Below are 22,194 nucleotides of genomic sequence, written 5' to 3'. Positions count from 1 at the left end.
CCTTGAAAGCCCCAGGATCCCATATGGGCACTGGTTCTAATCCCGGCAGCTCCACTTCCCATCCAGCTCCCTGCTTGTGGCCTGGGAAAGCAGTCGAGGACGGCCCAAGGATTTGGGACCCTGCACCTGTGTGGGAGACCTGGAAGAGGTTCCAGGTTCCCGGCATCAGATAGGCACAGCACCAGCCGTTGCGGCTCACTTGGGGAGTGAGTCATCGGATGGAAGTTCTTTCTCTGTCTCTCCTCCTCTCTGTATATCTGACTTTGTAATAAGAATAAATAAATCTTTAAAAAAAAAAAAAGAAAAGGATCTTCAAAATAATGAGATAAAATTCAACAGAAAAACTAAAGAATGGTAAATGAAATTTGGGATGTGAAACTTATTGAAAGTCACAAGGTGCACAATTTCAAAAGCCTACTACATAAGCAAATGTTAATTCAAATAAAGACCCTCATTTTAGTCAGAATTCCAGGTTAGCTACAATGTTTTATACTGAGAAAATACTTCAGCACAGAATAACATTTAATACCTGAAGATTTTCCAGCATCATTTTATCCAGAGCTTGAATAAAGTCCTCATCTTCTACACAAGGCACATGCTTCAGTCCACCTCCTTTAATCATTACCTCCTTCAAATAAACAAAATGACATTAGACCAACATTTCAAACCATAATGTTTCACAGGAAAAGCTTTTATATACTAAAGACTTGTTCATCACAACTCAAAGGATAAGTGAATAAAAAATACAACTGTTTTAAATGTTAAAAAAAAACCGTCAATAATGAAAATGAAGTATCAAATAATTATATTTTTAATAATCATGAGAAAACTTCACTGGCTATAACCCAAGTACTATGGGAAAGCTGCAGTTTCATAATGCCAACTTCTAAGTCATACGTACAGTGTTCTCTTCATCAGTCTCATTCTCCTTATTGGAATCTGTAAGGTAATCTGTGTTCTCCTCCTCCTCTTCTTCTCCCTCATCATCATCATTATCAGAGCCTTCCTGAAATTGTTCAGCATCAGCAGATTAACACATTTTGAAAAAGGCAAATATTGTATATTTTACATGCCTTAAAATATTTTAAAATGAGTATTTAATTCTTTTATCATGGGGCAAGCATTTGGCACAAAAGTTAAGATGCCTCCTCGGACACTGCATCACTTGTCAGAGGATCTGAGTTTAAAATCCCTGGCTACTTCTGATTCCAACTCCATGCTAACCTATACCTGATAGGCAGCACGTCTGTCACCCACACAGGAAACCTGGGTTGAATTCCAGGCTCTCTGGTTTTAGTTTGGTTCAGTTCCAGCAGCTGTTGTGGATGCTGGGGAAAAGAATAAGCAGATATAAGATATCTTTCTCTCTCTCTGTAGTTGCCTACCACGATGGAGTAAAGTCAGCTGGCCAGTTTGCCATAAATGTAAATAGCTTAAATCCCACTGTACTTAAGACCAATACATGGGAAATCCCATGTAGGCACAGGTTCAAGTCCCAGCAGCTTCGCTTCTGATCTGGTCCAGCTCCCTGCAAATCAGCTGGGAAAATAGCAGTGTGTGTCCTGGGCTGCAGCATCCATTTGGGGAGTAAACCAGTGGATGGAAGATCTCTCTGTCTTTTATCTCTACCTTTCAAGTAAGTAAATTAATCTTTATATGTTTTTTAATTACATTACATTCAAAAACTAAGCTCAACAGAAATATGAATGCACTAATGTTTCCTCTCACCCATTAAACTGTATTTTATTTAGGTAATATGGGAGTCCAGTAGTGTCAGAGAATGGGTTCTAGGGTCACTCAATATTACCACTGCAGTCATTTGGACCACAGAAAGAAGATCTTCCTTTCTGTCTCACCTTCTCTCTGTGTATCTAACTTTCCAATAATAAATAAATAAATAAGTAAATACGTAAGTAAATCTAAAAGAAAAAAAATTTCTCTTCATTTATTTAAAAGGCAGAGTAATGCAGAGAGATTTTCTTATTTCTCTGGTTAACTCACTCACCAGATGCCCACCCAAAGATGGGGACTAGGCTAGGGTGAAGGCAGGGGCTTGGAATTTCATCTGGGTCTCACACATGGGTGGCAGGAATCCAGGTGGTTGGATTATTACCTGTTATATCTGCGGCTCATGCTTAGGAAGCTATTTCAGAAGCCTGGATGGTGGGGCCTTGAATCAGAACTCCCAAGGAATGGCTTAGCCTGCTGTGTCCAGACATGTGCCCCTAAACGCAACTCCTAAAAATCCATCTGATGATTGCTATAAATAACCCTCCTTAAGGCATTAAAACAATTCACTTGCTACTTACATCCTATTTACTCAAATAAAAAAAGGACTACAAATTTTTTTTCGCTATTTGGTTAGAAAAAGTTTTATTCCATCTCCTAATTCTACTAATCCATTTCATATGCTGTCTGCAGAAAGATGACATTTCAGATACTACACCTGATTTTAGGCAAAAGGTTGAGAAGTAATTCTATTCCTACCTTTCTTCATACTACCAAAATTTTATTTTTTATCCCTAGAACTTCAGCAAACATAAATGGAGAGAGAGTAGTACAATGAATCCCTACCTTGCCATTAGTTTTGGTGCTATACCCCACACTCATTTATTGCATAGTCTAACTCCAATTACGAAGGAAATCTCACATATTTAATTAAATGTTTTAAAATAAGTGGAGTTGGTGGAAGAAAAAAGAATTAAAGCTATCAAGTGAAACCACATAAAAATGTCATTTGAGAACGCCAAAAATAGTAAAGAAGCAGATTTCATATGGTTTCACTATGACAGTCATCGTTAACAAAAAGGTGTGTCAATCTTTATAGGTCAATACATTTTGTCTTTCATATATCACCAGAGGGAGGAAAAATAAAGAAAACTTTACCCAGAAATTTAGTTTTTAAGACTATAAAACCTACAGGTTAGGGACCAGCGCTGTGGCAAAGTAAGCTAATCCTCCAGTTGGCAGTGCCAGCATCCCAAATGGATGCCAGTTTGTGCCACAGCTGTTCCATTTCCTATTCAGTTCCCTGCTTGCAGTTTGGGAAGGCAGGAGAAGATGGTTCAAGTCCTTAGGTCCCTGTGCTCATGAGGGAGACCCAAAGGAAGACTTTGGTTGCTGGCTTTGGATCAGCTCAGCTCTGGCCATTGTGGCCATGTGGGGAGTGAACCAGCAGATGGAAGATCTCTCTCTGGCTCTTTTTCTCTCTAAATCTTTCAAATAAAAGTAAAATGTATATTAAAAAAAAGGTTATAGGTTAAAAAGTCCATATTTACCAAGGAGATTAAGAAATATAGGACATCAGACAACATTTTCTTCAAACTGATTATTAAATAAAAATGCTACATTCAGTATTTTACTTTAAAATGTTCAATATGTTCTTTAAAAATCCTGAAGGACTTTTCTAATAGAAATATGCAGCTAGTTACATCTACAATAAAACAAAGATCTTATTCATGTATTATGGAACAGTAACTGATATGATCAAATACTCTTACACAAATGTACCTATTTGCTATAAATAAAAGTCATCACCTCTTCTTCTGGGTCATTGACTTCACTCTCATTTCCAGATTGTTCTTCTGTTTCAGCACCTCCTTCTTCTTCTTCATCATCTTCTTCAAGATTTTCCCCTTCAGTCATAGAATCTTTTGAATCCTTGTCATTTACTAGGCCTTGAAACAAGGAGAAAACGAAAAAATACATATTAAAAATAGCCTTATCCACACACTATACTAAAAGGAATTTCAAGAAACTCTAAAACCTCAGAAATAAAATCATTTCACGCTAATGGAGAACTCAACATTTGCTATCTGAAATTTGAATTGTGAAAATACAACTGGAGGAAGAGAAGAAACACAGCATATAGCTTTTTCCTCAACAGCATTCACCCTCCATACACACTTGTAAATTCTTCAGCATTGTCCAAATAGCAGTCATCTCTCTTTACTTTGAAGGGAACACAGAAGCTCTCACTTGACTACTTCCCACTCATGTTTCCTAAACCTTCCCCTACAGTCAGGTCAGACTCCTCCTGTCACAGAGCATACTGCCTTGAGATCCTGCTCACAGTATGTTCTTCTCACAGAAAATATTCTTCAAAATACACTTTCAAATCCCATTCATACTTCTGCTCAGTTGAAATTTTACTCTCTGTGTAAACTACCACTGAGTGCTTCAATCTATTACTTCGGCATGCTACTAAACCACCTAGAGAATTTATCAGAACACTTTACATTTGATGATGTGCCAGATTAAATTTTCTTTCTAATGATTTCATTTTGTTGCGTCAAATCATGAGATCCTTGAGAACAAGCAGCTTTATATATGCAAAACTTAACAGAGGCCATATATAGTTAATACACAGTAGGTATTTAGTAAATACTTGTTTATTAATATACTATTGGAGAATTAGAGCAGGAAGAAACTCCAGCAATATGATGTAACCTTGTCAAATTATGAAGACTAATGCATAGTGTTTGAATAGCCAAGTCAATTAGTTTAATAATTGATAAAAACATATAATGAGGCAGAGTTGGCATTGTGGTACATAGGCTAAGCTCCACTTTGGATGCTGGCATTCTATATTGGAGCGCAACTTGAGTCACAGTTGCTCTATTTTCCATCCAGCTCCCTGTCAACAGTCCCACAAAAGCAGTGAAGATGGCTCATGTGCTTGGGTCCCTGCTACCCTAATGGGAGGCCCAGATGGAGATCCCTGTATCTCTCTGTCACTCTGCCTTTCAACTAAAGGCATCTTAAAACACAAACAAAAATGCAACTGTAAAGGTACAAAGTTTAATAAAAACACAATTGAGAGAAGACAAATGAAGCCCAGAGAATTCTATTTCAAAAGAAAAATAATTATGGGGAAAATATACATGTCCCATTAACTTAAATATTTTCTCATTGTCACTAGCTTGAAAGACTAAAATAACAGATTTTACATTTATCCATTTGGATTTTTAAAAAGCAAAATAAAGAACTGTTATGAACAGCAAAAAAATGTAAAGCCAGGGATAAACCCAACAACTCTCAGTAAAAAAATTGTCACAGTGGGGTCATGAACTGTCATTACACCTGTATTATACTCACTTAAATTATGTACTCAAGGAGAATAATGATAAAATGAACACGGTTTTGAAGGCCATATTTCTAATCTGTAAGGAAAACATATACTATTTCTAAAATATTTTCATTTGCTTTGCAAGTCACTTTTTTTTTTGCAAGTCACTTTCAAAAATAATATCTCTAAGTATTACAGTTTGTACCTACTAAGTGTAACCAGTAGTGGACACCTAGGGAACTACTAATATACCAAAAATGAACATATAAGGAATACATAGACAATAAAATGCAAAATCCATACATTAGAATATAAACACCAGAAGCAGGGGCCAACACTGTGGCACAGCAGCTACTTCATTTCAGATCCAGCTCTCTCTGCTAATGCGAGATGGTCCAAGCATTTGGAGCCCTACCATCCAGATGGGAAACAAAGAAGAAGCTTCTGGCTCCTGGTTTCGGCCTGGTCTGGTCCTAGTGACCACGGCCATCAGAGGAGCAGACAAGCAGGCAGAAGATCTCTCTTTCAAATAAGTATGTAAACAAATAAATCTTTCAAGAAACAAAATACTAAATGATGTGCTTGAGGACCACAGTTCTCTCTGAATGTTGAGCTACTTGATGTCTGTTTTCCTGCTCACAGCAGAGGGCAATACTGCCTGTGACAGTGCTTAACTCCTACTCCTCTACTTACCAAAGATGCTGAACACTTTCCCCACAGATTTAAAAGTCAGAAAAAATATGATCTTTTCGGGTTAGCTAGACTGGCTAACTTAGTTTTTTAATTTGGATTTGCCTCATTTGTCATATATAAGAACACCACCTCTATCATTTCAGCAGAGAAGCAGTACTGAAAAAAAAACATTAACTCTCCCCTGTCTTCCCTTATTTAATAGTGATATGCTTATTATGAACTAGAGTATTCTACTTCACTATCAATTTGCTAGTGTTCTTTTTGTAAGTGATAATATCCTGACATGGAAATGATCTTTTTAGTTGTTTCCTACTGCATGATTTTTATGAACACCCACATCTATTTTTGAATGCTTTCTTCCATCATTTTAAAAGTGGAGACTATTAAACATGTCTCCAAATACTATCTAAATAATCAGATCTATTTTAACTCCTTTAAAAATAATCATGCAAGTGCTTAGTCTGTCCAATATTATATTACATCATGTCCAATACTATATCATCAGCTATAATATACGGCTTTATTTCAACATCCTCCCAAATACTTACTGTTTTTTTTTTTGAAGTTTTATTTATTTTTTTGTATTGGAAAGGCAATTATAGAGAGGAGAGACAGATACAGAAACATTGTCCATCTGCTGGTTCGCTCTCCAAATGGCTGGAGCTGAGCTGATCAGACTCAGCAGCCAAAAGCTTCTTCTCACATGGGTGCAAGGTCCCAAAGACTTGGGTAATTCTTCTCTGCTTTTGTAGGCCATAAGCAGGGAGGTGGATTGGAAGTGAAACAGCTGGGACATGACATGGTGCCCATATGGGATGCTGGCGCTTGAAGGATAAGGATTAGCCTGTTGAGCACCAACCCCATTCTGTTCCTATTTTTCAGTTCTACTTTGGGCTTGGCATTGTGGTACAGTAGGAAAAGTCAATGCTTGCAAAAGCAACATTCCATATGGAAGCCAGTTTGTGTCCTAGCTGTTCCATTCCCTGATCAAGCTCCCTAACATTGACCTAGGAAAGCAGCAAAAAGTTGTCCCAAGTGTGTACGCCCCTGTTATCAACATGGGAGACCCGGATGAAGCTACTGGCTCTGGCATGGCCTAACCTTTTCTTTATGACAGTTATCTAGAAAGTGAACCAGCAGACGAAGACCTCTGCTGCTTCTTTTCTCCTCCTGTGTAGCTCTTTCAAATAAAGAACTAAATCTTTAAAAAAGTAAAAGAGTAATACTTCAGCAGATACAAAATCATATTTAATCATTACTACTTTTGGCCTTTAACTTTATCAATTTTACTTCTAGTTAGTGAAATATACTATGTCCCTTTAAAATACATTTGATGTACATTTTAATTTCCTTCATTTCTGTTCCTTATGGGAGTTTCTAGATCTTGCAACCCAAAATGCCCTTCATCACTTTGTTTTTGCTCTCAAGTTCAGAGAAAAATGTCTTAGCCAATAATTCTTCCTCTCTCAATGAAATCAGAGGTGTACACACCCAAAAGCAAACAACAATGTTATTTAGAGTGGTGGAAAACTAAAAACATGAGTCAAATATTAAGTTTAAATAATAGTATAGCACTTTCACACAAAAAAATAGTCAACTAAAAAAATCAAACCCAAAATGAAAAGTATAATTAAGCAGACATGATTCAGTTACAAAACTATAAACACACATAAAAAGATTGAACAGGAGCATATACAAATATTAACACAATTTTCCTTAGGCAATCTTGCTGATTTCTGCTTGCATGGTATTTTTCAAAATTATTTCATGGATATTTATTACTTCTAATAAAATTAAAAACTATTTTTAAGCGAGATGTTGAGTGTTTTCTAACTAGTAAGTTAACATTGAGTTACAATAAAACTGAGACAACAAATTCTCAGATGCTTGAAAACAGGACTACCATAGGCAAAATACTACACTATATTATGGTTATCAACTGGAAACTGATTTGATATACTTTCCTACAAACATCTTGATATTTAGAGTCTAATACTAGGAGGAAAATGGAGAAGACTTAGTAGTTCCGTGATGGTCACTGCTATCATCTTCAGAATTCCATTTCTAAACAATGACCTATTTTCCCTTCTCTATATTTTAAACAAGGGCAGATTCTTCAAAGGAAGCCTAAAGGTCTTTTATTTAACCCTTTGATTTATACAAAGCAAAGTAGAACCGTTCTCACTGTCACCAAACTGCCATGCTTTTATGTATAATCACCAAACAGAAAGTACCATTCATGAAAGCTTGGGGTAGAGCAAGACTAAGACATTGTAATTTGAAAACATAAAAGTGAAATAAGTAAACTGATATACTTTGCTTCAAATGATCAAATTAGAAATTTGAAAAGGAAAAGAAAGCAGGTAATGTGGAACTAGAATCAAAGAATCACATGTCTTTTTGGATTGAGCGGCATGGAAAGTTATTATCTACATGCTCAGTGAAACAAAAAGGCCAGCAATCATATTATTTACAAGAGGACTTAGAAAAAAGTAATCCTGTTAATGTTTGCTGAAACAGGAAAAAAGTTTGAAGGGGTAAGAAAAAAATCACAAATGCCTTCACCACAAAAAGCAGTTCCTAAGGTATGTAATAAAAATGAATGACATGTTGGTGGGAAAAAGCAAACACTAACTTACTAGTCAGAAAATCTGTGTTATTTGAAACAGCTATAATAAACTTGTTAATATGCTAACAATCAGTTAACAAATCAGGGTGTTATGGCTACATGTTGCATACATCTCTACTGACTCACACAATCCTTAACAGGAGCTGTACAAGGGTAAACACTTCTCTCAGATGAAGCTCTGAACAATACTGAGAATGGAAATTCACAATCCTCTACTTGCACACCTAGTCCTTAGAAAGAGATGCAACTCTGCCAATGATATGGTATGAAATTTTGTAGGATAGTTCCAAACTTCTAAAAGGTATTCACTTCTACAGTTTCTGGCCTGGACTTTCTTAGGAAATAATGTCTACTGAAAATACTTACTATCTAATAAGAAATGCTCAAAGATACGATTTATATTAGCAAGAAAAAACTATGAGAGGGTGACAGGACTGTATTTTTTCTTCACTATCACTTAACTGCTTTAAGTACTGCGTGACTGTTTCTCACTGATTAGAGATTATTTACTGCTATCAATTATGCCACACAGGTCTTACCTAACACATTAACACTTAACACTGAAAATAGGAAGTATACCAATGTAAGCTCTGACCAGTAACATTATAAAGCAAATTCTAGAAACAGTCTGCCAAATACACCTTCATTGTCTATCTGTAATTAATTGCTTACCCAGTTTTATTAAGAATTCACGTTCCAAGTCTTGTACCTGCCTGATGGATTCTTCCAGGGAATTACAGAGTTTGATCTTTGGTCTTAGCAGTTCTAGTGTATCACTGATCATGTAATCTATATCAATAGGAAATGGATGGTCTTTTGTCCAAACCTCCAAACTTTTCTTCCACCAAACATAACGCTGATAACAAATGAAAAATAAAATTTAGCTATAAGAAATTAATAACAAAAAGTACTTTAAAATAATTATTTTGTGATACTACCTAGTTATAATAACTAAACTAAAAGATTTTGCACAAGGCACCTACCATTTTGATTAATGGTCAGCAGCAATGATCTTAATTCCCACTACTTCCCTCTATAGAGCTTTGGAGCAACCTGTTAACTTTGAATGTCTTGTTTATTTTTTGTTTATTTCCACCCCGCCCCAACAACTAAACACTAAACAAAGTATCAGGTATTCTGCAACAAAGAAACCCAAGACCCAGATGCATACCCAAAATAGGACTTAGATACACAATTTTCCAAAAACATTGATTTCAAGTCAAGGTTTTGAAAAATTTCCATTAGCTTCCTTTTACCATAATTTTTTCCCAAAGATCAGTTCAAGTATCTGAGAACATGGTCTCTGAAATACATTAAATCATTAACTGTCAACAAGCATTTATTGAACATCTACTGTGTATTTGGCACTGTGCAGGCATCTTCCCTCCCTCCTCCTAGTCTGGAGTCCTCTTTTTTCATATGCATTCCAACTCCTAAATTTACATTCCCTGAAAGCACAACCCAAGAGTTTACGATAACTGAAGAAATATCCTGAAATGGCTTGGTTCTTCTTCTCCAGTTTGACCTAGCACCTTGTTTCTTAAACTATGTACCTCACCTGAGAATTCACCAGGTCTTTACCCTAGAAAAACGGAATCCAAGTCCGCTCTGAGCAGTGGTCCTCAGGCTGCGTGCATGCACACTGACGCTGAGTAGCACTGTCACACTGATGCTTCCTAGGTGACCCAGAACAGCCTATACCTGGTCTTTGGGCCAAACACACTGCACTTATCTTCCACAGCACTTCCTCCTGACTCCCATTCCCTGGCATACACCTACTACACATTTTTGCTTAGGAATCAGTTTGATAAGCATTTCTATCTCTGCTTCTTGATATTTCTGAGTAGATCTTTTCTGTCAGTCTTGGAGATCAGAGTGAATCCAAGCAAAGATTCTCTACTAAAAAAGATTCAACTTTGGATGCCACCTTATGGCCAAATTCATGTTTTTAACAGTCTCCATCTTAAAACAGTCCCACTACAACAAAGAATGTAAAACTCAAATCTGCATAGCCCTTCTACTTGTTACCAAATTCAGGAAATAAGAGAATAACAAGTTACTCTCTATTGCAAAGATATTGGGGCAGTACAAAATTAACAAACTACGGTTCCCCAAGATTAGTGAATCCCGCTCAACATCAGCAATGATGTGGACAATATTTTAATAACTCAAATTACTAGGGAAAATTTATTTTCATGACCAGTGCTGCAGCACTGTGGCTTAATCCACTGCCTACAAGGCCATCATCCCATATGGGCGCCATTTTAAGTCCTTGCTGCTCTGCTTTCAATCAAGTTCTCTATCATTAGCCTGGGAAAAGCAGCAACAGATTGGCCAGTCACCAATGTGAAAGACCTGAAAGAAGCTTCTGGATTCTGGCTTTGTCCTGGCCCAGCCCCAGCTGTTGTAGCCATTTGTGAAGTGAAGACAGAAGATCAATCAATCTCTTACACCTCCCAGACCCCAGTAATTTTGACTTTCAAATATGTAAACAAATTAAAAAAAAAAAGAGTATTTTCTTCATCAATGTGTAAATTACCAATTGACTACCAGAACCAAATAGTTCTATAGGTACTTTTTCAGCTATACCTTATTCATGCCTAATCATCACTTAAACATTATATTTCACAGGGAACAACTACTGTATTTCAACCAACCAAGATACACACTAACTTTTGGAATACAAGCTTTATAAGGTGTCCCTGAATTCACACCAAATTTATCTTACAAGCACATGTTCAAAATCACCTTTTATATAATTAGTCATAACTAAAATAAAGCACAAAGCATTTAATAATAAATGAATATTCCTATGTCAAAAACAACATATTTTACTCCAAATGAGTATTTTTTCCTCAAAGAAGACCAAAACTAAAAAATAAAAATTAGATTTTAGGGACTGGCATTAAGCCACCAAATGTAATGTTGGCACCATACTCAGGCACCAGTTCAAGTCCCAGCTGCTACACTTTTGGTCCAGCTCCCTGCTACTGTGCTTGGGAAAAACAACAAAAGATGGCTTAAGTGCCTGGACCCCTGCATACACATGGGCAACCTGGATGAAGCCCTAGCATCCTTGCTTTAGACTGGGCCAGATGCAGCAGTTGTAGCCATTAGAAGAATGAAACAAAGAATAGAAAATCTTTCTCTGCCTTATTCTCTCTGTAACTCTACCAAATAAATAAATCTCCTTTTAAAAATGAGATCTTAAGAGAATTTCAGAATTAAATTAGAATGAGAAAAAAAATCAAATGTATATAAAAATCACAATAAATTGCTATATTAAATTGCATAATCCATAGTTCAATGTAAACTCATAAATCATACCAAACCCCAAAAATCAATTATAAAAGCTGTAAATTAGAATATTTACACAATAGAATCCACATTTTAAAAGTTTCTCTAATATTCTTATATGAAGAATGAATTAGCCAGACCATAACATTCTAATATTTTTATAATACAAGCAATGCATTAAGTGATGCCAAACCGGCTGTTTCTGCTTATATACCTGAAAATATACAAGGAAGCAATCGAGTTTTCGTTTACTGGAACCTCTGTCAAAGTACTGGCCACAGGTATCCAAAATAGTGCAAACAAGCCGAATTCTGAAAAGATGCTCAGGAGGGTCCAGGGAACTTGGAGAACCATCGGGATTAACACCAAATGAAGTGAAAGAATACAGAGTCCTAAAAATAACAGCTGATTCCACCATGCGGTAATTATAAAGTTCTCCCAAGAATTTGGCGCTGCTGATACGTCTCTGATTAAATTTAGGTTGGTTGACCTACAGGATAAAAACAACAAGGGGAAAAAATTCAGATTTTCATAACAAATAAATTTGCTTCTGTAACAGTATCAACTGCTGAAAGAACACTGAATAGAAAGACAACAATGCTTTTGTTAGACTTTTTCTAATAAGTAATAAGGTGGCTACTTCCAGATATTCTTTTTCTTTCTCAAGGAAAGATTTATCTTTCAAATATTTTAATTTTTAAAAGCTACATTATACTATAAATTTAGCATTAAGCCAATATTAAATGAACAATTTATTCAACACTTAAAATGTAATTCTATCAGCCCCCATAATCTACTTGCTATATAATTTGTGAATTAATAAACAGTATGTTTAGATTTTACACTAACAGACAATTCTTACAAACTGTCAACTTTTCCTAGCTAATGAGTATATAAATTTCTGTAAGTCACATCAACAGTGACCTAGAAATACTAACAATTTAGTAGTCTTCCAAAATAAGCTTAACAAGGTTTACCTCAGTACTAGCTAAAGGGAAGACTAGAAAACCTAATATAACAGATATTGTGGATAAATCACTAAATCTAAGAAAAAGCAGTAAAGGGACAGTTTTTCAAATTATTATTTTTCAACAACACGATCTAAGGATTGTTTTAATTCTCTATAAATCATAACCTGGTGCCTTTAAAGCTTTTGTTACCTCCATTCCTAATCGGATATCTTCTAAGACTCCATCCACAACGTGGATCCCAACATCTTCTTGGTAGAGCACTAGTCCTGCTAAGAGGTTGGCTACACAGTGAATACTATTATATTTTACATTCCAAATGTTTATCATACAACAAATAACATAATCTTTCACTTCTTGGTCCTGCCAGGGCAACTTCCGCATCTGTCTCAAAACCTAGGTAGAGAGAATTTTGCTTATTATGAGAAACACATAGTAGTCTGACCAAACAATACTCTTTATTACGATTATATAGTCATACAACTAATTTTTAAAATTTGTTTTTATTTGAAGGACAGATTTACAGAGAAATATTCCATCTACAAGTTAACTCCCCAAATGGCTACAACAGCCAGAGCTGAAACTATCCAAAGCCAGGAAATCAAGAGCTTCGTTCCGGGTCTCCTATGTGGTTGCAGGGGCCCAAAGAATTGGGCCATTCTCAAATGGTTTTCCAATCCAGAAGCAGAGAGCTGGCTAGGAAGTAGATCAGCCAGGAAATGAGCTTGCATCCATATGGGATGCTTACACTGCTAGTGGGGGATTAGCCCAATTAGGACTTCACTGGTCCCACAACATTTCATTTTTTTTTTTTAATTTTTGTTTTTAAATTCACTTGAAAGTCAGTGTCACAGGAAGGGAAGAGTGATCTCTTTTTATCTGCTGAGTTCATCCCCCAAACGTGGAATAAACTGTAAGGCTGGGCCAGGCTGAAGCCAGGAATTCATTTGAGTCTTCCCCAAAGTGCAGGGGCCCAGGTCATCTTCCTATTGCTTTCCCAGGGCATTAGTATGGAGCTGGATTGGAAGTGGAGCAGCTGGGACTCAAACTGGCACCCATAAGGAATGCAGCTATTGCTATGACACAATGCCAATCACAGAACTTTTTTTTTAAAAAAAGACTTATTTTTATTGGAAAATCAGACATACAGAGAGGAGGAGAGACAGAAAGGAAGATCCTCCATCTACTGAATCACTCTCCAAGTGGCCACAACAGCTGGAGCTGAGCTGATCCGAAGCCAGGAGCCTCCATTGTCCTCCACTGCCTTCTCAGGCCACAAGCAGGGAGCTGAATAGAGCAACCAGAATTAGAACCAGCGACCATATGGGATCTAAGTGCATGCAAGGTGAGGACTTTTAGCCACGAGGCTATCACGCCAGACCTAACCACAGAACTTTAAAGAGTCAAAAAATGTTTTAGAGATCTTATATCAGTTCCTTCATTTTAGATATGGGAATAAGGTGATTTTCTAAGTTTGGCAGAATGTATTTTTATTTTTCTTAAATCTCTTCTTAAGTCTCTGAAATTTACTGCAGTCTAGGTTTTTCAATCAAGTTAACAGTTATAAACTCAGTTCACTGGAAGTAAAATAATACCCAAAGTTCACCAGAAGTTATACATTCTCTTTTTATATTATTCAACATAAATAATACCAAGTACCCTTTACGAGAAAAAAAAAATTGTTTACGAATTTCAGAGGTAGAGAAATAAATAAGCATTACCATTTACCAGTTTACTTCCCAAATTCCCAGAATGGCCAGGGCTGGATAGGGTTAAACAAGGCTTGTAACTCATGCCAGGCCAGGTCATTTACATGGACAGCAAGAACTAAATTACATGGGCGACTGTTGCTGTTTCCCAGGGTCTGCACTGCCATGAAACTGCAGTCAGGAGCCAGAGCCAGTAAATGAAGCCAGTACTCCAATGTGAGTGTATGTGTCTTAAGCTTTAGGTTAACTGCCCTAACAAGATCTTATTTAAAGAGAACAACAATTTCCAACAAATGACAACCACATGGTTAGCTGGATAAAAGCTCTCTTAAGATGGAGGATACCACATCATTTAACTTTGTTAAAAGGTTAGCATTATGGTACAGTGAGTTAAGCCACAGCTTGAGACACTAGCATTCCATGTCAGAGCACTGGTTCAAGTCCTGGCTATTCCATTTATGCTTTAGGGTCCTAGCTAAATGTACCCAGGAAAAAGCAAAAGCAGGAGTTGGTCCAAGTACCCTTATGTGGGACAGACCCAGATGGAGTCTGGGCTCCTGGCTTTGGCCTGGCCTACCCGACTTGTACCACCACCACTTTAAGAGTGAACCAGCAATGAAAGATCTTTTCCATTCACTTTTCAAAAAAAATTTTTTAATAATGAAACTTCAGAGAGGCCATGGGTATCCTGAAGCCCTAAAATCCTTTTAGGCTAAGAATTCATGGACTAAAGTGAAATGGATGAGGATAGATTCAATACAGAAAATTAGAAATAAAGTCACAGTGTCAAATTTGTAGATAACTCCAGGATGAATAAAGAATTTCTATTTTAATCAGAATTAAGAAGCTGGGGTCAGTGTTGTGGATGGCAAGTAAACCTGGCACCTACAATACAACAGTGGCATTCCATATGGGCACCAATTTGTGTCCCTGCTGCTCCACCTCAGATACACTTCCCCACTAAAGGTCTGAAAAAGCAATAGAAGATGACCCAAGCAATTTGGCCATGCCATCCACAGGGGGGAACCTGGATAAAATTCTTGGCTACAGCATGGCTCACCTATGCCTGCAGCTATCATCAAGGAAGTGAAGCAGTAGAAGATGTCTCCATTTTTCAAACTGTCTACAACTTCTTAAAGTAATAGATCTTTAAAACAAAACAACACCTAACAGAAAGAAGCTCTCATAAAAGAAAAATAAAACATAGGTCTCACTGTTATGTATCAGTGTAGAAATCCTTTCTTAGGGCGACATGTATAGAATCAAACAAACTGGAACTTGGGATCAATGTCTACATCTCTTTGAAGTTCTGTAAGCTTTGCACTATCACAAATCTCATGTTGACTATTACATTTCAGTAAGATTTACCTTCTCAGTGGTAACCTTAGAAAGGTCTTTGTACAGAAGTTTCCGCACATACTCCTGGAGAGGAGGACGTTTCTTTTTCACTGTCTTTTCAGCTGGAGGGGGGTTGCAGTAGTAATATGCATTCTCCACCATTGTGACATATCTTGCATCAAGATGCATGGCTTGTTTCTTTCTCATCATTTGTTCCTAAAAGAAAAAAATCCAAGCTAATCAAATATTTCTTCAAGATTTATTTGTTTGAGAGCAGAATAAAACATAAGGGAGAGAAAAAAGAGAACGAGAATTTTCTATTCACCTGTTCATTTCCACAAACACCTCCAACAACTAGGACTGGCTTTAGCCAAAGCCAAAGCCAAAAACTTCATCCAGGCCTCCCATGTGAGCAGCAGGAACCCAAGTATGGGCTATCAACTGCTGCCACCCAATCATAGCAGAAAGCTGGATTTGTAATGGAGGAGTAAAGGCTGGAAACAAACACTCCAGTAACAGGATACGGTGTCCCACACAATGACTTAATCCATCATGGCACAATGAGTGCCAGTCAAGATTTCTTTTTCCAAATGTTCATTCTTAGCAATAAGATTTCAGGATGAGTTCAAAAAGGAATAAAATATCATGAGGTATTTCTAGGAGTATGTCACTAAAAGTATAAATAAAAAATGGTAACTCAGGGCTGAGTTATTCCATGTATAACTGAGAATAAATCCATTCTCACAGTTCACGCCATCCAGTGTCATACCAGATAAACTGCCATGTGTCTACAGATAAGAAACTAACATCTCCAAGATCTCATAACTCTCTAGGGCTGTTCAACTAAACTCAAAAGCGGTGACTGGGAAAGGAGAGAGGAAGGAAGGCAGGAAGGGAAAGAGACAGGGTGAAGGACAGAGAGGGAGAGAGACACAGAATATCTTAAGTCATCATCCACTTAAGGTTACTTAAGGATTCTCAACCTGGGACTGCTGATATTTAACATCAGATCAATTTTTGTTCTAAGGAACCGCGTTGTACATCATGAAATATTTTGCAAGCTTCCCAACCTCTATCTATCAGATACCAGTTAAAAATGACTATCAACTGGGCCCGGCACAATAGCGTAGTAGTTAAAGTTCTCGCCTTGAACCACAGGGATCCCATATGGGCGCCGGTTCTAATCCTGGCAGCCCCACTTTCCTATCCAGCTCCCTGCTTGTGGCCTGGGAAAGCAGTTGAGGACAGCCCAAAGTCTTGGGATCCCACACCTGCTTGGGAGACCAGGAAGAAGTTTCTGGTTTCAGATTGGCTCAGCTCCAGCTGGTGCGGCCACTTGGGGAGTGAACCACCAGAAGGAAGATCTTCTTCTCTGTCTCTCATTCTCCCTGTACATCTGCCTTTCCAATAAAAATAAATGAATCCTTTTTTTAAAATGCCTATCAATTGAAGAGCTTCTAAACATTCATCACTTTAAAAATCTCATCCCGAGCATTAAGACTATTACATTTATTCAAGTCATTCAAGAATCATCTTACTTGATACTTGCAATGTGCTAGGCACTGTGCTAGGTGCTGTAAACTCAACAACAACCAAGACAGATACGATTCTTGCCATCATAAAGAGTAATAGTGTCTGGTGGAGGAAGACAAATGAGTGCATAAACCAGCTATTCATCTTTTTAATGTTGTGCTCAGTGGCACGGAGCAGAATAACATGGTACTAAGAACAGTCAGAAGCCACACTCCAGTTAGGGATGGGGTAAGCTCTGACACTAAAGCTACTATGTCTGAAGCATGACAACACGCTGAAGAATGTTACAGACAGCACTTCCAACAGAGGGGACAGAAGAACAGAGGCCCTGAGGACAAACAGCATGCAATGGTACAGAAACTAACAATACAAGGCCAGCCAAGCTCCAAAATGAAGCAACATAGAACTGAAGAGGCAGGGCTGGAACAGACAACACAGGACACTGCACATGATGGCAAGAATTATGGTATGAAGTGTGCAGGGAGAAATCACTGACTAACCTCAAGCAGATTCTAGTTTGGGGCAGTGACAGGTTTCAAGTTAGTAAAAGAAAAAACAAACAAAAAAAGAGGGCAAGAGCTGTCTTGTTTACTGTTGCATAACTAGCACCTAAAACAGTATTGGCAAGGCATACAACTAATGCTTAATACAAGAATAAATGAATACTTTCAGAGTAATTTATTTATAATGTAGTAGGTTAAGCCCCATTGGCAGTGCTGGCATCCCATGTGATTGCTCGACTTCCAATCCAGCTCACTGCTAATGGCCTGGGAAAGCAGGGAAAAATAGCCCAAGACCTTGGGTTTGCGCAACCACATGGCAGACCAGAAAGTAGTCCCTAGATTCTGGCTTTGGATCAGCTTAGCTCAGGTCACTGTGACCATTTGGAGATTGAACCAGCAGAAGAAAGATCTCTTTTTATCTCTTTTCTTCTCTCTGTAACTCTGACATTCAAATATATAAATCTTAAAAAAAAAAAAGTGTTACAGAGAGAAATTTCATTGCTCATGCACTGCCCTAATACCTGCAATGACCTAAGCTGGACACTCTATAGCTAGCAGCTGGGAGTTTCTTCCAAGTTGGTGCATGACTCCAAGTAGATGGGTCATCTTCCAGTGCTTTTGTAGGTGCATTAGCAGGAAGCTGGTTGCAAGTGCAGTAGCAGCACTTGCAGCAGGACTTGAACCTGCACCCATATGGGATGCCAGCACCAGAGACAGTGGTTTTATAAACTACACCACAGCTCTGCTACCCAATAAACAGATTTTTTAAAAAACTCTTTCCCATGAACTGCTTTCCATACGTGTGCAACCATAATCAATGAAAGAAAGTTTTACACTAAGTTTAAATTCAACTTTGTTCAAGTTTAACCAAAGGATACAGTTTCATAACTATTCTTATATGATAGCACTTGTAAAGTGTATCAACTACAACAGCTGACATTTGTGGTTTAACAGGCACAGCCACAGCATGTAATACCAGCATCCCTTATGGACCCCTGTTAACAGCCTGGGAAAACAAGCAGAAGGTGGCCCAAATGCTTTGGCCCATGAAACTCACAAGGGAGATCAGATGAAGTTCCAGGCTTCTGGCTCTGGCCTGGCCCAGCCCTGGCTACTACAGCCATCTGGGGAATAAACCAAGGTAAGATCTCTGTGTCTCTCCCTCTCTCTCTCACTTCAAGTAAATACATTTTAAAAAAGGTTTATTTATTTTTATTGGAAAGGCAGATTTAAAGAGAGAACGATCCTCTCTGCTGGTTCACTCTCCAAATAGTCACAATGGCCAGAGCTAAGCCTATCCATAGCCAAAAACCAGGAGCTTCTTCTGGGTCCCAAGGTTTTGGGCTGTCCTCGACTGCTTTCCCAGGCCACAGGAAGGGGGTTGGATGGGAAGTCGAGCAGCTGGGACATGACCCGGAAGCCATATGTGATCTTGCTGGTTGCAAAGTAAGGATTTAGCCACTACACTATCACACTGGGTCCAAATACATAAATCTTAAAGAAAATTAAAAATTGGGCCCGGCGGCGTGGCCTAGTGGCTAAAGTCCTCACCTTGAACGTGCTGGGATCCCATATGGGTGCCGGCTCTAATCCCGGCAGCTCCACTTCCCATTCAGCTCCCTGCTTGTGGCCTGGGAAAGCAGTCGAGGACGGCCCAATGCTTTGGGATCCTGCACCCGTGTGGGAAGACCTGGAAGAGGTTCCTGGCTCCTGGCTCTGGATCAGCACAGCACTGGCCGTTGTGGTCACTTGGGGAGTGAATCCTCAGACGGAAGATCTTCCTCTCTATATATCTGAGTTTGTAATAAAAATAAATAAATCTTAAAAGAAAATTAAAAATTACACTGATTGTAACTGAGCTCTAATACTGGTAACTCCATATTATCATTTATGGATGTTCAAACACTGAATCTTCCAAAAACACATGAAAACCAGAATTAATGGTCACATTTAAGTTCTTTATAAAAAGTATCATTTATCACATATGTACATAAATCCAGATTAGTTTCAACCCACTAGCTGGACTGCTTTGGAACAATATTCTCCAACATAAACACTTATCACAAAGTAACTTTATCAAACCAAGAGTAATTATGAATGCAAACCAATTAAAAGTTTTTACATATACATAAAATAAATATTTTTTAGATTATCTCATTAGCTTTCATATAACAGTGAGTTTCAAACAAAACTCATCATCTGTGCCCACCCCTCTAGTACTTTACTGGTGACTGGCAACAGCACTCACTCAGGTGCCCTTGTCAGAAACTTCTTCATTCTTTGTAGCTCACTAAGTCTTATCAGTAACCCTTTCCACACTTTCCACAGGGCTAGTTACCATTGCCTGTCCCTCCAGCACGGTAACAATCCCTTTCTGCATTGTTGGCTCCCTGCGTCTACAGTCTTTTGACTGCTCTCTACTTCCGGGTTCAGCTTCCTTCCAGTTATCTCATCATCCATATTCATCCTTCTAGTCCTCTCTACTCTATCTACTTTCTCTGCCATCAAGGAAAAAACCGAGCTGCTGAACACACTCTCAGGACTCCTTTTAATCTAGTTTTTGCCTTTCCTTCCAATTTTATCTACAGCTGCTTTGATCAACTGCTTTCTCTTTGCCTTTCAGACCCAGCTTTAGGCTCTAAACTAAGTATTACTTTTCCCAGAACTCTTTATTGACATTCCAAGAGTAGATTAAGCATCCTATGAGTGTAACATGCTTTCCTGACCTAAGGTATCATCTGGCTCTAATCATGCCAGATGTCAACTGTCTGCATCCTTATTTGGTTTGTTAACCACAGAATGTTAACCACAGATGGGCAGTGACCATCGCCTTCTCTCAGAGCTCACAGTCTGCACTCTGGAAATACTATGTAGCCATTAAGGAAGATCTTTCTTGACCTACAGAATCTGCTGCAGATATCTATCACCTGCAGATACAATAAACACTTACAATGCTGTCTTGGACTACGTGTTTAGCTCTTGTTTACTTGATGTGGACAACTTTGAGGAGTCATAATTGTGTATCAGACCATCCCTCCTGATCGGGTATAATATCCTAGGCTAAAAATACATGGCTTCTATCTAGAAATCAAGAAAATCAATGAAAAACCAAGCTCATTTTGCTACAAATGTTTTCCCTAACACAAAAACTGAGAGGATTCAAAATTATAAACAAAGCAGAGGTATTAAAAATAACTTTATGGGCCCAGCACGACAGCATAGTGGTAAAAATCCTTGCCTTCAACATGCCAGGATCCACATATGGGCGCCAGTTCTAATCCTGGCGGCCTGGCTTCCTATCCAGCTCCCTGCTTGTGGCCTGGGAAAGCAGCTGAGGACAGCCCAAAGCCTTGGGACCCTGCACCTGCGTAGGAGACCCGGAAAAAGCTCCTGGCTCCCAGCTTCGGGTTCAGCTCCAGCCGTTGCAACCACTTGGGGAGTGAACCATCAGACAGAAGATCTTCCTCTGTCTCTCCTACTCTCTTATATCTGGCTTTCTAATAAATCTTTTTTTTTAAAAAAATAAATCTTTAATAAATAAATCTTTTTTTAAAAAAAAGTTTATTTCTTCTGGTTTCTATATTACTTTTATACAGTATTTCATTTAACTGTACCAGTCTGGGTTCAACAGGAAAAAGAGGACTGCTCCCTTGTTTATAGTAAGATTTGAACTTAGATGAACTATTTTTATGACCTATGTGATGGAAGACTTGAGACAATCTGCAGATCAGCTACAAATATCACAGAAATTAATTCACATGTTTCTTCCTTTTAAATGGCATCAGTTGAAAATATTCATGCTCACAACAAGATTTTAAAATAATACAAGATAGCCAGGAGAAATAACATAAGCTTTACAAGCTGTGAAACAGTTATACCGACACAATGACAGTTAATGCCCACAGATTCCTACGCCAACAGTCTTTTAAACACCACTACCTCCCTATTCACCTCACATGCAGTCTCAGGCTCTCTCTCTATCCCTTTGTCTCTGTGTCTCTCTGTTTCTCTGTCTTTCCGTTCCCCTCAGGGGGCACATGTAAATGTCTAGAAACTATGAAATAAATGCAATAAATCCTCAACAAAAAATGGCTATATCAATATCTTAAGTAGTTTAGAAAATAATGCCCTCCCAAAATTATTTTGCAAGCTTTTATCTTTTTTTTTTTTTTTAGTGAAATGAATCTTTATTCATCACAAAAAGATCAGGAAACTGGCATTTTCTACATATTACAAGCTTTTATCTTACAATTTTAATTTAAATTTCTATTTTAAGCTAATGTGTCACAGTAATGATGGTTTGCAATAGTACCCAGAAAAAAAAAAAAAACCATAAAGATGGCTTCAATATAGTATATATTAAGAGTACTTGTTCATTATCAAAGCTTCTACAGGTTGAACTTAGTTCTGCTTTTATAATCTTGTGAGCTCAATTGCAGCAAAGTGAGAAAAATGA

At 37.9% G+C, this 22,194-nt stretch overlaps 1 protein-coding gene across 3 annotated transcripts in view; it reads right to left on the bottom strand.

Moving 5' to 3' along the window:
• UPF2 (UPF2 regulator of nonsense mediated mRNA decay) overlaps positions 1-22,194 on the bottom strand; it is a 103,539-nt gene that overhangs the window by 13,395 nt on the left and 67,950 nt on the right. For all 3 annotated transcript variants that reach the window (XM_058669476.1, XM_058669475.1, XM_058669474.1), the window contains exons 12-18: positions 15,733-15,918; positions 12,848-13,051; positions 11,902-12,177; positions 9,063-9,246; positions 3,538-3,677; positions 902-1,006; positions 530-628 (exon numbers count right to left, since the gene is read on the bottom strand). In XM_058669476.1, the coding sequence (XP_058525459.1) occupies positions 530-628; positions 902-1,006; positions 3,538-3,677; positions 9,063-9,246; positions 11,902-12,177; positions 12,848-13,051; positions 15,733-15,918 (1,194 nt within the window). The remainder of the gene's footprint in view (positions 1-529; positions 629-901; positions 1,007-3,537; positions 3,678-9,062; positions 9,247-11,901; positions 12,178-12,847; positions 13,052-15,732; positions 15,919-22,194) is intronic.

Source organism: Ochotona princeps, chromosome 10 (genome assembly GCF_030435755.1).
Source record: "Ochotona princeps isolate mOchPri1 chromosome 10, mOchPri1.hap1, whole genome shotgun sequence".
Taxonomy (NCBI): Eukaryota; Metazoa; Chordata; class Mammalia; order Lagomorpha; family Ochotonidae; genus Ochotona; species Ochotona princeps.
The sequence above is the reverse complement of the archived record's forward strand: the minus strand, read 5'-3'. Positions and strand labels throughout refer to the sequence as shown.